The sequence below is a fragment of the Uloborus diversus genome, chromosome 2 (assembly GCF_026930045.1).
Source record: "Uloborus diversus isolate 005 chromosome 2, Udiv.v.3.1, whole genome shotgun sequence".
In the NCBI taxonomy this organism is placed as follows: domain Eukaryota; kingdom Metazoa; phylum Arthropoda; class Arachnida; order Araneae; family Uloboridae; genus Uloborus; species Uloborus diversus.
In genome coordinates this window covers 155,483,897-155,499,352 of record NC_072732.1, presented here as the reverse complement: position 1 = coordinate 155,499,352, position 15,456 = coordinate 155,483,897, and the positions used below count along the sequence as shown (strand labels likewise).

General features: G+C 33.0%; 1 protein-coding gene across 1 annotated transcript in view; it reads left to right on the top strand.

Moving 5' to 3' along the window:
* Positions 1-15,456, top strand: part of LOC129216608 (coiled-coil and C2 domain-containing protein 2A-like) — an 88,025-nt gene that overhangs the window by 43,134 nt on the left and 29,435 nt on the right. Inside the window, 5 exon segments of the mRNA XM_054850825.1 lie at positions 1,586-1,677; positions 2,845-3,044; positions 4,830-4,956; positions 5,134-5,329; positions 10,512-10,679. Of these exon segments, the coding sequence (XP_054706800.1) occupies positions 1,586-1,677; positions 2,845-3,044; positions 4,830-4,956; positions 5,134-5,329; positions 10,512-10,679 (783 nt within the window).

Below are 15,456 nucleotides of genomic sequence, written 5' to 3'. Positions count from 1 at the left end.
CTTGGAGCTAAAGTACTGATTTGCAGTGACTCTCTTTCCTCTCTTTTTTCTCTTTTGAATGTCAGAAGTTTTGAAAAGTTCATTGTGGAAGTTCAAAGCATTATAAGCAATATTAATTCACACGATATTTGTGTCGATTTTACCCATGTGCGAGGCCACTCAGGAATTTGAGGAAATGAAAGAGCTGATGCTTTAGCAAAAGAGGCTACTCGTTTACCTTTTTCCTTAGATGTAGCTAATCCTCCCTCGTTCTGGAAACTGTTCTACTCTAAGAAAGCTACTAAGGATTGGAATTCAGAGTATCTGTCTTCAAATAAGGGAAAATGGACCAAGCGCTTCCTTCCCACTATTTTCTTTAGATTGAAACGGCAACATCTCAAAACTGATTTTTTTGTCACTCAGTTTCTTACTAGGCATGGTAATTTCAAAGAGTACTTGTATAAATTTAATATTTCTACTAGTAACGTGTGTGATTGTGGACAGGATATTGAAAATCCAGAACACTTGTTGTTTCGTTGCAGTCGTTTTAACCCCCAGAGAGAAATTCTTATGCGGGAGCTGAGGAAGTTGTCCGTTTCTTGACCTCCTGTTCCTTCTGCTCTGGTTCAGAGTGTCGAGACTTTTTCTCTTTTTAAACGTTTTATTTATTCAGTTGTTTGACCTTTTTGTATGTGTGTGTGTGTGTGTGTTTTTTTTTCTTCTGTTTTCGTTGTTAATGTTTGTATGTTGTGCTAATTTTATTTTGTGTATTTTGTACTGTTGTGCCTCTTACCTTCGGGCCCTATGTGATACTATGTGGTGCATAGGGAGTTTCTTTTTGTGTCTAATAAAAAAAAAAAAAAGTATTTTATTTGCTATTAAAGTGAAACTGGCAACAGGTAAAAATTTTAAATCATTGCGTTTTACTTCCTTGTCGGCCAACAGTGAATACGGTTATCAATCTCGTGAATATAGGCTTAGCCGTTAATAAAATCAAAACATTAAAAAACAAAACGTTAAAAAAAACATTATAATTCAAATTCTATGAAACATGGAAGTTTCAAACATATGCTATCAGATGCAAAAAAAAAAAAAATCTCTTTATTTTGATGTTAAATTTTAAAATTTTTAACTATGTTTTCACTGCAAAAATCTCGAAAAACCTTTTAGAGGTTTTAATATCTTTCTTAATTAATGTCATCTAAAAAGCAACTTAACTAAGAACACTCTCGATCAACTCTCCTTTTGAACAAAATTTTTTTTTCGAAATCGGTTCATCCGTTTAGGCACTACAGTGCCACAGACAGATACACAAACACACAGGTACACAGATACACAGACACATCAAATTTATAACCCCCCTTCCTTTGTGTGTTGGGGGTTAAAAAGTTTTCTAAAAATAAGATAACAAAAAAAAAAAAAAAAACCCACTGAAATGCACAGTGTTTATCCTCAGCATCCTAACTACATTTTTGTCAAATTTAATTGTAACTAGGTTTCTGAGGTCTGTTTTGTAGATTTTATTCACTAATTGTTTATGTTGTTAAGGCTACCTTTCCAGTTATTGTACAAAAAACATTAAAACATTTATTCAAATGCTTCATAGGTACGAGAGGAAGTGGCCAAACGTTTTTATGTGTCACAACACCAAAAGATGTTTGAAGATATAGTCATTGAAGAGAAAGTGCCTAGCATTGGGTAAAGGTTTTGCTATAACATTTAGTTTTCTCTCAACGGAAACAATTTTTTCTTATTGTATTGACCATTATTAATCATGTATGATTATAGTTAAAAAAATTTTAAGCATTCTGGTGGAATTTTAAGTAACAATATTGCTATTTTGCATATTTTGAAATATCTAGAAAAGAAAAAAAAGACAAATTCAAAGAGGAATTGTGTGAGCATAGTTAAGGCTGGCCAGCAAATGGTTCCTTGCTCTAATCCATTCCAATAAAAATTTTGAATATTTTTGAATTATTCAATCTTTTTTGAAATTGTTAACACCCCAAGATTAAGACTAGAAACTCTTTCTGTTGAGCTTCAAATTATTTTTTCTGACCTAAATCCGAAGATCTGCAAAATCTTCCATTTGAAGATATGCTTAAGAAATTGAATCCCCACAGATATTTATTTTTTTCTAGCTATTCTGTAGCATTTTAGCTTTAGCTCAGCAATATTTAACATTTCAAATTAACCAATTTTTCGCAGAATTTTTTAATGTTGATAAATCTTCACTCCTAAGTATAATTTATAAAATTTTAAAACTTAATATCAGAAATGCAAAGAATAGTTCATTCATCTTAATTTCATTTAGAGAAAAGTAAATATGGATTTTTGGTTGTTTTTAAAACAGGGATAAATTTATCATAGAGGTGCATTTTTTAATTTATAGAAAGTAAAATCAATTATTTAGCAAGTAACAAATTCTTTAAAATTCATTTTTATCATTTTTTAATAGTAAAAAAAATTTTTTTTTTTGCGGGGCTAGAAAAATTAATGTAAGCTATAAGCTTAGAAGACTTCTTTTTTTTTTTTATGTTATTTCAATTCTTTATATTCTAACACAAAACTGGCAATTTTGTCTTCTCACAAAACTCGTATAAAGTGATTCTATTTACAAAGTGAAGGGTTTTGACTTACAGAAAGAACTTGTTTGCAGCTAGGAATGAGGGGAGAGTTAAGGTCAACTTCCCAAAACCAGAGTTTTTCTGAGCAGTCTTATGTATGTCAACAAACATTGCAAAACATATTTTTCAACAATATTATCCACGATTGTACCACCCCATTCAAAAAGAAATTAAGTTGTGCTTATTGTAGCATTTTGAAAATTATCTAAATATTGTTTTTTTTTCTTTACATTTCCAGAATGATTGGTTTTAGTCTCTTGAAACTGTTTCAAACAAAACGTCCTTTGTATCCTGCTCGGAAAGATAGGAAAAAAATTAACCTTGCTTCTACCAATATGGACGTCAAAATAATATTTAGAATATTACATGCATCTAATGTTCCAGTCAGAAAGGACGTTCAACCTGTAAAAGAAAAGACTGAAAAGAATGATTTTGAAAGTATGTAAAATTTTTTTATTTGATTTAAATAAAATGTATCTTAAGATTTTGTGTTTATAGTTTAAGACAGTGGTGCCCAACCTTCGGCCTGTGGGCCATATGTAGCTCCCAAAGCTGATCTATATGGCATGTCGATATATGATCAACGTTACAAAGTAAAAAAAAAAAAAATTTGGAGCCTTCCAAAACAATCAACTTCATTCGGTATTATGAATGGTTGTTGCAAATTTTACGTCAAATAATTAGAAATTTGTTTCTAAAAAACAGTTGGAATCTTCGGTTGGAAAAAAATAAGCATGCAAAGTATGATTAACAAGATTTAATAGATTTTAATTTTATATGTTTTCTGTCCCGTAAGAATCATCTTAGAGTAAGGTGCGGTCCGCCAGTAAACGAAGGTTAGGTACCACTGGTTTAAGACATTGAATATGTTTTGGGTTTTGAAAAATATGAGTCATCTTAAAATTTATGTAAAGTGAAGTAAAGAACATTCTTTGTTTTAAAGCTAGAATGATACCTGACAGTTGTAATGTTTGCTTTGATGCAGAAAAGTATTTAAAGTGTCTGGATGAGTTTTTAGTCAATTAATTAATTTCGTCAGTGAAACATTGATAATTATTTAAAAATATATTTTAAATTTTGTATATTCTGAAACCTTTCATGGTGCAAGTTTTTAGTAAGTGTTATATTTTGTCAAATTTATTTCCCAGATTTTTTTTATTGGTTGCAAACACATTAATAAATAGTATTAATGTAATGTCCCATTTTAGTAAATTGTAATTCTTATATCAATACCAAGTAGATGAACACCTAAGAAAAGTTTTGAGTAAATTGTTACAGAACCTATGATTATTATTACTATTACAGAGTTAACTACTTTCTCATTTTTGACCTGAGATCCCCACTTTTCAGCAAATCTCCCGCTTCCCCACTTTGCAGTTTATCTCTCTCAATTTTTAAATGTTTTAAACAAATTTTACATTAAAAAAATTGAGCATAATGTTTTGACATTTGAGTAAAAAATTTAGCGACCAATCTTTCCAGTTCACGTTTGTTATTTGTTGTATTTTACTGTGTGAGCTGATGAAATTGGAAACCTTCCTGATGGCTGCAACAATCGAAATTCATATCTCGCTGATTTCCTTTTGATTTGCATCGTGAAATGGTGGTAAATTCGGTATATTAAAGTAATTTAATTATTTTTTGAATTATTTTATTTTTTTTGAAGAGTTCAGTGTCTGATTTGCAGCTTTTTTTCCTATTTGGAAACTATACTAGTAAGTAACCATAAAGTTTTAAAGCATATAAAAATATTTTGCTGATTACTTAATTTGTACGTGAAATACACCGCCAGCTCAGTCATTTCCAGCCGAGGACTGCAGTTTTGTGCTTATTAGCACTCATCAGCCCGGCATAGGAAAGTGACTGAGCTGGAGATGGAAAATTTCTTAAGGAAGCCCAGAGTGCGAAACAAACTGGTGGCTAACATAGAATTAGCAGACCAGACGAGTGACCGAAGCAATGGTTCGGTTCAACTCGAAGATTGAACGCGAGGCAAGGTATATTCAGTAAAATAACGCCATTAGCCAGGGCTAAAGCAGAAATACGTGAAATACTACGCCAGCTCAGTCATTTCCAGCCGAGGACTGCAATTTCTAGTAAGTATTATTACTTTAATGACTTGGTGACTTTTTCTCACACCTCAATCAGCTACATTTTGAGTTTATTGTTGATTTCTTGTACTGCAATGCTTTTTCTTTCATTGATGCTTTTTGCAACATATAGCCTCCATTCAATTTGAAAGCCAAGTTCAACCATTTGTTGAAGTGATGTTTCAGAGAACGGCGGTTAAAACTGGGATAGCTGATGGCCCACATCCTACATGGAACCAGGAAATCGAATTGCCTTTTTGGTACTAGTTTTCATATTTTAATTTCTTTAAATAGTTCAAATTAATGATTTATATTTATTTTTGTCTTGGAGTGCATTTTAAGATGGGTAAATATCAATTAAATTATGTGATTTTGAAAATAAACTTAATGTTAATGTTATGCATTATTTTTAGAGAATATTTTCAATTTATTTCTAGTGCTCCAAATAATAATTACAGCCCAGCAAGCCTTGAAACTGTTAAGGATGTTATTTATATTAATTTGTTTGATGAAGTTACCGTAGATCTCCTTGATGATGATGTTGAACGTGGTACAGTGGTATATGAGAGATTGGAGAGAAGGTGGCTTGGAAATCTAAAAGTGCCTTTTACTACTTTATACTTAAATTCTAAGGTATGGTATTTTAACAGGCATTTAACTATTCATGAGGGCAAGTCAGTAAGTGGGTACAAACCTGACATGACAGTTTATAAACTAGCTGTAAATTGTATCCAAATTCGGAACTCCAGCGCTCGAATACGCTACCTTGCGGTGATTTATAAAACTGCGTCTGCACCTAAAACATTGCCACGTTGCGCATCACGTGTGTCTGTTGACGTAAACGCGGTCAGTTTGTTCTGAGTAACGCATTCAACATGTCTAAGAACGCCTTCAACAACAGAAATTAATTCGTCCCTTAGTAGTATTCTCGAGCTTCTCAAAATAATGTTAGTTTTCCTTATTTCTTTCAAAAAAGTATTAAATGGTGGAAGCGTAAACAAAAAAATTCTGGATTAACAAAATTGGATAACGTTATACCAGGTAAAATTTTTTATTGTTTTGTATGAATTTGTAAGAATATGGGGGTTTTTTTAATCTTAAATTAATTAAACTTACCATATTTTACAGCAGCATTTAGTTGGAATGGACAGTATGCAAAATATTTTCTTGAATATATTATCGTAGAACAAAATGAATAACCGAGAAAGAATTTACTTTATTCCTTTTATTCTCAGCTGAAAGGTTTCGCCAAATTTGTTTAGGGTTATTAATTTTTAGTATTGTGCAAGCAAAGTAGCCTTGGCGAGATTTCGCATTTTTAGTTAAACCATTTTTAATTTTTATCATGAGTGGAATAAAATGGTAGTAAGATTACAGAATTCGATAAGTGAAAGGAAATAATGGTCAATCAACTGAAAAGAAAACTACCACCATATATCCGTGAGAATTTTGTTGATGATTTGCATAACATGACACAATTAAATCGTAACTCAGAAATTAGAAAAATCGAAACAGAAAATTTTTAAATGAACCGATTCGGGAATTCGAGAGAAATAACTCAACTACAAATGGAAAAAAAAATAAGCGCTAGCCAAGCAAGGCAAAAAAGTATCATCTTCTTTCGATAACAATTTGTAATGTCACATTGAATTTTCTAGCATTAATTGTTATTCTTGTCAGGCCACAATTATTATTTAGTTTTATCAAGAATTGATAAATATCGAATTCAACATCGTGGAAATAGCTGCTTAGAACTACGAACTACGTAGTTTGCATGAATCTTTGACGTTTAGTAATGCTTCTTGAATTATCATTTCTTTCTACGTGGGCCAGAATATCCACAAGACTTTGAAAATTAATTTTAAAAGAATAAAGCGAAAAAGTCATACGTACGAACAAAAATCACAACACTTTTAGCATTTTCTTCGTTACCATGTGCGTTTGTTGTAGTTTTCAATTCCGCCATTAGACAGTGACTTCAGTGCCCCCTATAGTTCGTTGGAGTTGCGAATATGCTAATAAGAGGCAGCAATAACCAAATGCAAGATGTTCATTTTGAATATATGTGATGACAGTTGTACAAGATGAGCAGCTGCATTTAACAGTGGTGACTGCATTAAGGAAGTTACATTAGAGCAACCGGTGAGAAGGGGTCATTATCGGAATGTAGTAGGACTTTTGTATGTTTTTTTTTCTTAAATAGCAAATTTCAACATTGTTTCAAAGAAAATAATTAGAGTCTCTCCTTTTTAGCCTACTTTCCCAGTAAAAGTTAGAAAAAGAAGAGAAAAGCATGAAAGAAGGCTTAATGCATCTTAAAAATATCGCAAAAAAACAAAAAATCAAAAATAAATAAAATAATTAAATAAATATTGAAATATTAAAAATCGGAAAGTAGAGTATTGAGATTGGGGAAAATGTCTGTCGGTCTTTCGGTCTGTCTGTCTGTCTGTCTCTCCCTAATAACTTTTGAATGAATAGTCCGATTCGAACAAACTTTTTTTTGTTCGAAAGATCTCGGCAAGGACACCTCATTCCCATATTTCACTTTTTGATTTGAACTATTTTTTGTTCGATTTTGAACCGTTCAAAAAAACTTAACATTAGAGCCTACGGGGAAATTTAAGGCAATTCCGAACTGTGAGGCGAATTTGCTTCAATCAAACTTTGTAGGAAAAAACTTTTGATGAAAAACTTGTATATAATATTTCTTTTTGATTTGAACAATTTTCCGTTCAATTTTGAACAGTTCAAATCCCTTAACATTAGCGCCTACGGGGAAACTGAAAGTCAATGCAGATTCCGTACTTGAAAGCGGATTTAATTCAAACAAATTTTGTTGGAAATAGCTCTTGACGCCAAACTCCAGACTTCGACTCCGAGAATTTAGGGGCACTTGACTCCGACTCCTGCTCCTGTGCCCGACAATTAATCGGACTCCAACTCCCCGACTTCAACTCTGACTTCGAAGCTTTGGTGAAAATTTATACACGGAGGAAAAACTGATTCTTAGAGATTCGACTCCGACTCCTTTTCCGCAAAATGAGATTGACTCCGACTCCGCAGCTATGGTTTTGACTGTGAAATAATTATTGTTGATCTAACTTGTTTTTATTTTTACGCTGAAGTTTTAATTTAGGTATTCAGTATTCGACGAATAAACGTGAAGTCATTTATGTTTCTACATAAAGATATGCTCAGACAATTTTTTTTTCTTTTTGACAATGAAAATTATTTCTTTAAGTTGACATTTTATTGTGTTTATTTATTTTGGTAAGTGCATTAATTCATTTAAAAAACTGTCTTTGGCAACAGGGGAAAAAGAAACAATTTTTTTTTTGATATGATTTGATATTTTAATGAGCTTATTAATTTTAATTATTGTTTTTTCGTTTTGAAAGCTGTTAAAGATTTTTTTAATGGAAAAAAGTGTATTAGCTGCTTTGTTTAAAAGTTGCTGCTATTTTATTTGTTCGGTTTTTTTTACGCATCTATTTTTTTTAGATGAATGAGGAATATTTTATTCCTAGAAATCAGCGTAAAGTATTTTAAGAATATGTTTGAAAAAATTTGCGATTTTAGCTATTTTTGAGAATATTGATCAGGTACTAGAAAGTAGTATGGGTATACCGGAAAGTAGGCTCATCTAGTTCTAGACAGAACTTCTTGTTTAGAGATCAGTTCTATTTCTTTTTTTTTCCACCCTCGTGAAAAACTTCAATAAACTGTGTTTGAAAACTGAAAAAAAAATGCATTGCGGTTTAGAATGTCATTATATTAAACTTGGTTCATTATTTCCTTAAACAAGTGTTTACCAAAATTACTCACATAGCAAAAGAAGGATTATTTATCTTCTTTGAGGGCTCTGTTTTTATTTAAAATGAGAAGTGCTATGTTAATAAAATGAAGCAATTTGAAAAATTTAATGAAAACTAAATCAAGCTTAATTTTATACTCAGTGCAAAATTAGAATTATAACCTGTAATTTTCTTCTTTGAATGAAGCTGAACTGTGCACAACATGTGTGCTTGCGTCTGTATCATCTAGTTATGGCAATACCCTACCTACACTGTTTTTTTTTTTTTTTTTTCACAATGTTTTGCAAGTTTTTTGATAAAGTTTAAGCTGTTAAGTGTATGCTGCCTTAAAAGGCAGTACAGTAAACTCCTGACTATCCGCAAGTCAATCAACAATCAGGAACAGCAGAATGCAAATACCAATGGCTGGTTTTTTTTCCTTCAAAAAATTGTAAATTTAAACTCAGTTGTTTTTGTTTTATTTATTTAGTTGCTTATTTATTTATCTATTTATTGCGCTTTCTTCATCATACATACACTTGGTCTTTCTGGATGTTCAGTTCTAGTGTGCAAAAATACAAAACATTTTTACTTTAATGTACATATTTTCACTGTTTGCAGAAAATATTACATCAATACAGTCAAATGTTTGAGGAAGGACAGGTTTTACCTTATTTGTCCCTCATTTTAGCCTTTTTGCAGTTTATTCGCAATTTTTATAATCCGCAGTACTTGTGCCACCCAATTCCGCGGATAACCGGGAGTTTACTGTACTAGGGACCGCGTTAAGCATTCGCCAATGCGCCAAATACGATAAAATCTTAAATTGACAAAAAAATTTGAATTTGGCGAATTTATTGGCGAACAGAAAATTATCTAAAATATACACAGAAGAGAAAAAATCTCCCTTCAGATGTCAATCTAGATAAAAAAATATTAAGTCCGTTCATAAAATTCAGACCCCTAAAAATGGACCCTTCACAAAATTCCGACCCCTGAAAACGAACCTTTCACAAAACTCCAAGACTATCAATCAGTGAAAGTTGTTTTATCCTCCGACCACTCCGAGCAGAATGACGCTCGCGCACGTGCGATAGCATCGGATCGGAGAGTTACCGTTCATCAGATCGGTGGAAGGATGACGTTTGCCTCTCGCCTCTTTGCGCCACTCACTGATTGGATATCAAGTGCGCAGCATGGCTACCGAGTAGAAACTGTTGGCAGATGCCTTGTTGAATGGCGCGTTTGTTTCATTGTGTTCGATGTCTGAAACATCGGAGTAAGATAGGAATGAAGTGTTTACTTTATTAAAAGCTTTTATTTTTACTCTCAAATTTATTAAAGAATGATAAATATCACTTTAAGTTGTTTTTAGCCATTTTTCCTTTGAAAAATTACATATGATTTGTGGAAGAACTACTTAATTTGCATTTTTTTTCTCACAAAATTCGTAAAAGCGGACAAAAATTCCTAGATATACCCCTGTTCTTATCCTCAAAAACTGTCAAAAATTAAGTTATACTTCACTCTCTGGTTAAATATTTCTGCGGACAAAAATACATTAAAATGAGTAAAAGTTAGTCTTTGACTAAGACTTTTGAAATTTGGCTAACACTTTAAAAACTTCGCTAATTTACTGGTGAACAATTCGAAATCCTTAGCGCGATCCCTGTGTACCTTGCAGAAATGAGTTTTTGAGATATTTGAAGAAAAACATTTTTAATATTCCATACTAACTATAGGGAAATGTTGGAACTTGACGTTTTTTTGTTCTCTGTTTTCAGTGGAAACCAAACAAGCAAGCTGCTTGTACAACAAAGCTTGAGTCAATAGATGGCCAAAAAATGAAAAATTTGCAAATACTGCCTTTTATCTTTCCATGGCAGCATGCATTTTTCTATTATAATAACATCATCTTTATGTCCCTAAATCTTACTGTGCATTTTGAAAGCAATTTGCTTTGCTATCCAGAAAAAAACATCGCAAGTATTTAATTCTCTTTCTTTTGCTTTTTTTAGATAGAAGGTACATTTCGAATAAATGTACCACCTGTACTACTTAGTTATGAAAATGAGCCACGACCTTGGCTTTCTGGTTTAAGTGGTGTATCTGAAGGTCATACATACCTTTCATTTTTCATGACCATTGAGCCTTGTTTACCTTTGCCAGAAATTTTTAGAGATCAGGTAAGAAATGTTCTTTTGAAATTACACTGAGATAATTTTTTTTTTTAATTTGAGTTAGTTTAGGAAGAAAAGTGCAATTTTAAAAAATAAATCCCATTTTGGCAGTAATTTCTGGCCATTAATGAAATTGTTATCTCTAAGGAAAGTTAAACTGCTTTTTAAAATACATCATAAAAAAAGGATATTTTTGTTTAAAAACTTTCAGAATTTATTTCTCAAAAAATTATTAAATTAAATACATTTGATTAATTCTACTTAAAACCTTATGATTTTTTCTTTTCTGAAAAGCATGCCTTTTAGAAAATAAGAATCAAATAATTGATAAAAACAATTATTGGTTTATAATTTTCTTTCCTTTTTCATGTTTTTCCCTGTGATTTAGAAAAAATGAAATAGTTTGAAATTTAATATGTGTTCTGGCCCGGGAGAACTATTTTAATATGAAGTCCGGCCCTAGGACAGAAAAAGGTTGGGCACCACTGATCAAGGGTGGGCTCAGATATTTTCCCCATGGTTTAGCTGGGGAATTTTCCTGGAATGGAACTATTAGGCGCGAAACTCATTTCGACATGAAACTCATTTTTCATGAATATTCGAAAATCTATTTTTAGAGTTTGAATTTCATTTTGTACCTATCTAGGGCGAAAGGAGATACATGTGAACATTTTCTTCTAAATTTCTTTATTTTTAAAAAAATATTATAAATTTTGCAGGACAAAATCGTCCCCCGAATTTACTAGTCTTTTCTTTGTGTCATGGATTTTTTTGATATTAAAAAAAAAAAAAAGAATATTTCTTTACTTAATGTCATTTTCAACAAATATCTTCAATTGTTCACATGTGCCATTACAGGCAGGGCCGATTCTAGGGTGTCGGCTGCCCGTGTGCAAAGGCCTAATGTGCCGCCCCTGAAGAGCAATTTTCATGTTTTGACTAATACTTAAGGTCCATATAAATCTTTCTAATCTTCTTCAAATTTCTGTATCAAGTTCTAATTTAAAAAAAAAAAAAAAAAAACAGAAGGATGAATTTATGTTAAAAGCTAGAAACTCCTTAGGTTCAATTTATATCTTTGAAGAATGTAATAAGTACCGAAATTTATTAGTCGTAAAAACACATTTTATAGTCTGTCTTTTGGTGACATCAGAGGAAGGGGGGAGGGATGGCCCCCAGAAAATATACGAAATTGGAATATGAAAAATGGCTGTAATTAATCTTTGGTTGTGTTTGGTTGCAAGTACAAAAGAGTCGGGAACATTCAAGGTCCATGGAGAAATTTTCAATATTGACGTCAAAAATTGCAATTTTAGGAAATGTTTCGAGACTTGAGGGGAAAGTAATGTTAGAGTTCTTTCCTGAAATTCTTTCAGAATTGATGTCAAATTGCAGCTATTTTTTGTGACCTTAGTTTAGGAAGGATCGGCACTATTCCCGAAAATTTTCTGAAACAGTAGTTTTAAACATGAAATTTCGGGTTATCTATGTTGAAATTGCTGGAGGAGGAAGATTCGGTTGTCTCCTATCGAAAGTTTTGGAAATTGAAGTTTGAAACTCAAATTTAGGCTGTCTTTGGTGACGTTAGGGTGTCTGGCATCTTTCCTCCGGTAATTTATTGGCATTATTGTTTCAAAAACACATTTTTGGCTAAATTTGGACACAATAGAGGAAACGGGAAAATATTCCGAACTGAAATATTTTTTTTGGAGTTAAAATCAATTTAAGGTTATTTTTGTGAATGAAGGATTTTGGGGCTCTAAAAAGCCCAATTTTGTGCTATCTTTAGTGACATCAAGGAAACCGGAAAGCTTAAACGGATCTTTCTGAATATTTTTCGATATTAATATCTGAAAAATACAACTGAAGACTTTTCTCCACCTCACCTCGGTGATTGATGGGGGATGCCGGATGCTCTAGCATCGTGAAAATTTACACAAGCAATCCGGAATTTTTTATAAATGGAAGTCCTAAAACCATATTTTAGGCATTCTTTGATAACGATGGGACAAACAGCAGGTGGGGGTTCATTGTGCCCTCAAGAATTTTTTCTGAAACTGATGTCAATTTCAGGCTAGTTTAAGCAGGAAGGGTTTGGTGGCTCCACGGAACCGTCTAAAAACGAAAATTTGAGCTATAGTGATTACAAAGGAGAAAAGGTGAATCCTGGGTATTTCCCCCAAAGTTCTTCGAAACTGATGATTGAAAAACGCAATTGTAGTTTGTTTTTGAATATGTTAAGTGAGAGGGGTTGGGATTGGGGGTCTTTCTAGAGACGCTAATTTAGACTATCTTTGGTAGTAATGTTAGGGAATGGATTTCAGGGCCCTGTACCGCAAACAAAACTACGAAAAATGCCACTGAGCAATTTTTGATGACGTTAGGGAGGACTGTCTCCGGAAAAGAAATTTTGGATCCATCATTTTTAGGCTATGTTTGATTACATTAAGGAAGAAAGGGTGAATAAGAGACTTAATTGGATCCTTAAAATCGGTGGTTCAACCAGCGTAATTTTCCGAGATTAAAGTCCTAAAAATGCAGTTTGAAGCCTTCTTTAGTCTCGTCAAGGCATCTTTTTGGATCTTTGTTTTGGATCCACACTTAAAATTTGTAACCCGGGACACAGGCCCTGTCCTCCTACCTGATCTGAAATCGGGCAATTCACTCGTGATTTTAATTAGAAAAAATTGCTGTAAAGGGGGAAAATTAAAAATTTTAGTTCGTTGATTATATATGTTTGACTCTCAGGGGAGTTGCAATTTTCCATTGTCTCTCCTCTCCAGTCTCCACGACTGCTGAACACAGAATTTGTTGTTTGAAATACTTGCGAGAGTATCCTATGAGCATAATTTTTTTTAACACAAAATATGTCTTCATTGTTTAGGGTCAATAAAAGCTTGGGAGACTGAATGAAGCCTTTAGAAGGCACCGTTTTATGCTTCGGGTGGGGGGGGGGGAGGATTTTCGTTATTGCCCTTCCCCCTGTATCCATGCCTGATTACCAGTTCTGTCACTAATTTTGCAACCAAATGAAGCATGTGTAAAGAGTTGCTATTAATGGATAATGGAGCAACACAATGTGCTCTGAACATTCCATTTTTCTTAATATGCTATACTGTTGGAAAATTGGCACTTACTTTGATAATTGAACATTTAAAATTAAGTACATTTATTCGACTTATTATGTTATCTTGTGAGAAATTCTTGAGGAATTTTGCTTGATTAAAAGAACTATATGATGCGACTGCGGCTGCCCCTTGCTTTGGCCACCCGTGTGCGGTGCACACTCTGCACACCTGCTAGGATCAGCCCTGATTACAGGGCGCCATAGGCGGATTTAGGACTGAGTTCCTGGGGGGGGGGGGGGGGGGGGGCAGGATTTTTTTTTTGAGCAACAGTATTAATTGCCTCCCACCCTCCCCCGCATGTTTGGTCTGTTTTCCTGTGATGCATAAGGCCATGCTTTACTTTTTGTTGTGCGTCGTTTTCATTTATATGTGTTTTCATGCTGTCATTTTTGAATTGACCTTAAGAGTGGTGACTGGTATCAAGAGTGATGCAGGGCTCTTTTTTTAAGTGGGATAAAAAATATCTCCAATTTTAGGGGGTCCGGGGTTTTCCCCCAGAGAAGATTTTGTAAAATGGATATAAAATTCTGCATTTCGAAACCATATAAATGTTAATTAGATAGACAAAACTCTCGGGGAAAAATAGACAAATATTTTTTTTAAAGTTTTATGATTTAAAAGTGCTTTGTGATGTAAGTTAATACTTTAAAAGAAATGGTGTAGAAATTTAGAAAATAGGTAACATGAGAGTACATGCTACTTATTTGAACAATTCATAATTTATACACTTGATCTTTATACTAATAATAAAGCTGAAAGTCTATCTGTACGGAGGATGTCTGGATGTCTGTAGGATGTCTGTGACGCGCATAGCGCCTAAACCGTTCGGACCGATTTTCATGAAATTTGGCACAAAGTTAGTATGTAGCATGGGGGTGTGCACCTCGAAGCGATTTTTAAAAAATTCGATGTGGTTCTCTGTAACATGGGTACAAGCCAACTGGCGAGAAAATTCACCATACGTTATTTGTAAATATACAGGCGAACCAAAAGACCGTTTGATTTTTCTATTGCGGGCAAAGCCGTGCAGGTATCACTAGTAAGAAATAAAATTGAAGCACACTTTGCTAAGGAGTTTCAAAGACTTGTCTAATTATTTTCAAGGTTTGGTTGGTTAGAATGGGTGTTTTGGCACAAGAGCCCTGGTAGGCTATACTGCGCCAATTCTTTACAACGGTTTTAGAACATTTAATAATTTAAGGCACCTCATTTGTACTTTCCAGTCTCTGAAATTGTGTACTAGATTATACAGTTGTACAGTATTGTTCAAACTTTATGAAAAAACAGCTATTTAAGTTTAAAAGAAAAGATAAACTATAGAATTCTCATTACAACAACCTTTTTTTAAATTATAAGCAGTGCAGAAAACGAAAAGGAATAGAGGTAGTGTATAATTTTTTTCCCGGGCTAAACAGATTAACAATATGCAGTAGAAGTAAGATAGAAGCAATCAATACAAAAGAATTTTCATAATACTGCATTCAGGATTAAATAAATAGCAAGATATGAAACATGTGAGTCACAAAAATGTATTTCAAGTAATATGTTGCAAACGAAAAAACCATGATTTTTAATTTTAATGCAGGATGTAGCGAGGAGCTGAGTTCAGCATATTTTGGCATTCCTCCCTCTACCATTTGTTAGAAATTTTGAAA